The sequence below is a fragment of the Silene latifolia genome, chromosome 5 (assembly GCF_048544455.1).
Source record: "Silene latifolia isolate original U9 population chromosome 5, ASM4854445v1, whole genome shotgun sequence".
Lineage (NCBI taxonomy): Eukaryota > Viridiplantae > Streptophyta > Magnoliopsida > Caryophyllales > Caryophyllaceae > Silene > Silene latifolia.
The window spans coordinates 21,107,849-21,110,479 of record NC_133530.1 but is presented as its reverse complement, the minus strand read 5'-3'; the positions used below and the strand labels follow the sequence as shown (position 1 = coordinate 21,110,479).

General features: G+C 31.0%; 1 protein-coding gene across 1 annotated transcript; it reads left to right on the top strand.

Moving 5' to 3' along the window:
- The first annotated feature begins 1,013 nt into the window (after positions 1 to 1,013).
- On the top strand, positions 1,014 to 1,487 carry LOC141655023 (uncharacterized). Its single transcript, XM_074462126.1, has one exon. The coding sequence runs from the start codon at positions 1,014 to 1,016 to the stop codon at positions 1,485 to 1,487; it is 474 nt and encodes a 157-aa protein (XP_074318227.1).
- Positions 1,488 to 2,631: the final 1,144 nt, after the last annotated feature.

Here is a 2,631-nt window from a genome sequence, read left to right as displayed (position 1 = left end):
GAAACTAACAGCTAAGAACTAGCTAGAGATATGCTAACTAAAGCCTATAAACTAGGATAGGTTACAACAATATTTGACTGAAGTACAAAGGATAAAAGTAAGTACAAAGGATAATACACATGTGCCTAAATACTAGAGTTTGCTGCTCGTGTGACTTGCAAGTCTGTTGACTTCTTATTATTGACATTTAGCACATTTTGTCTTCAATCATGCACATCATGTATCTAGATTCTGATGTATATAAGACATTTTTATTGTTTTACCAGTTCCTTATGCTTAATCATCCTTAAAATAGAAGCCTTCTTAATTTAAAGAACCAATGCACAATATTATTATGAAACGTGTAAATCATGTTTGAATAACCTTAATTATATCTTAAGTTTGATAAGATGTCTAATTATCCCAGATTCAAGGGCTAGTTAATTGATTATTGAAGTTCTTCCCATGTCTAAATTCTAATACACTTTGCTTTACATATAAAATTGTCCAAAGTATTTGTATTATCGATCATTTACTAGTTTTAAACTCGGTGTCATAAAATAACTCTCAAATTTTCGATTTTATTACTTATTTTGGTACCGAATACTAAATTACGTACCTTGCCCCTCTACTAAAAAAAAATATTACTCGTACTAATGTCACAACTTTCTTCCAAACTTTACTCACAAGATACACATAAACTTTGAAATGTAGTAATCGACTAATCGCGTACCAAAAAAAAAATAAAAAATCTCTAAAATTGAAACACACTCCATGCATGCATCACCCGTTTATTTACCCCATAATAACGTAATTGTCACCCTCACTTACTTTTTACCACATTTTTAGCGTCAACCCTTTTACTTTTACATCCTTATATATAATGCAATTTTTACAAATCTCAATCATAAGCTCTAAACACCACAAACAACATAGAACTATAAAAACAAGAAAAAATTAAAACAAAAAAAACTCATCATCACCTTCAAATTACATTTTCTCCTTCATTCATTTAATTACAACATCTATCAAAAATGGCCATACCGACGAAGAAAATCATGTTTTTGATGATCACTATAGCTATGGTAATGGTCATAGCCCTAAGTTCCATTCACCAACTTAAGAGAACTACCTCTAATGAGCAAGAAATCATCGAAAAGAACTCAACGACATTGTCGAGTCCTCCTAAGAGGGTGAGTCGATTTCTGCTCGACAGCAGTACTAAAAATGGGAGGAATAACTCAAAGGCTGCAGATCACTGCAACAAGGACAATGAGGTGTGTAACCTTGCATATGGCAATAACACAACATGTTGTAACAATAAGTGTCTGGATCTTATGGAAGATAAGCATAATTGTGGAGCTTGTCATAATAAGTGCAAGTTTACACAACAATGTTGTGGTGGTGAATGTGTGGATTTGAGCTATGATAAGAGGCATTGTGGAAGTTGCATGAATAAATGCCAAGTTGGTCAATATTGCATCTATGGGTTGTGTGATTATGCTTAATAAATTCGATACTATACTGTATCCGTTTCAATCATTTGTTTACCTTTGATAAATACACTCCTTACTAAGAAGAGAAAAAGGTAAATAAAAGATTGGGATGGTAGGAGGAGTAATTATGACATTTATAGCTAATGATGCATATATAGTGATTTGGGACGATTTGTACGTCCTTGCTCAAGATGTATTTTAACTTGAGCTAGTACATACGATATAATTTTGAGCTAGTACATACGATATAATTATTTCATATCGCTGCAAAAAAAAAATGGTTGCGATTGGATTATGATATTTGAGATGAATATAAGATAAATTTTTATTTATGTAAATCCAACTGAGAACTATTATTACTTCCATTTACTTTTATTATTCTCTTTTATTTTAGATGTCAAATGATATAACCTCCGACCAAAATTTAATTTCATAACAGATTCACATCAGATACAACATTATGAAATTAATACTACTAGTTATTACTGTTTCTCTCGGAATATCATCGATATTAAATAAAGAATAAAAATGAACGGAAAGAGTACCTTATTGCAAATTAAACCAATTAAAATTCGCCATTGTTTCAACTATCCATGGTGGTTCTGTCTACTTCTGAAAAGGATTGGTCTTACTCTTTAAACGTCCATCTTATAAGAGCACATATGAAATAAATCAAAATTCTCTTGAGATATTGAAAATATATATGAATATTTGTTTACTTATTTCATATATTTAATACTTTGTGTTATGTATAACTGTATAAGTCGTGTAGCTTGTCTCGAAATTCTTGTATGGACAGACTCGTTAATAATTAGGGTTAGAAACAGTGACGAAGCTAGGCACATGCCTTAGAGGCCATGGCCCGGGCAGGCCCAAAAAAATTTATGCAAAAAATAAAAATAATTTTAATAAAGTTAATTACTACACCAAATTTTCAGTATATAATACAAAAGGAAATTGGTGCCTATGGCTTAATATGTAAACAAATAATGTCGTAATAATTGTTACCTTAATTATAGTTCTTCCTATATTTAATGCACACTAGTTTGGATGCCCGTGCGTTGCAACGGGGTAATTAACTTAGTAAAAAAAAATTGGTTATAAGGTCTTAACATTTACATCTTATGTCTAATCATTTATTTAGTATGATCAAAAG

What these genes read in the sequence shown, in the direction of transcription:
- LOC141655023 (XM_074462126.1), top strand. Translation starts at nt 1,014, where the DNA reads ATGGCCATACCGACGAAGAAAATCATGTTTTTGATGATCACTATAGCT.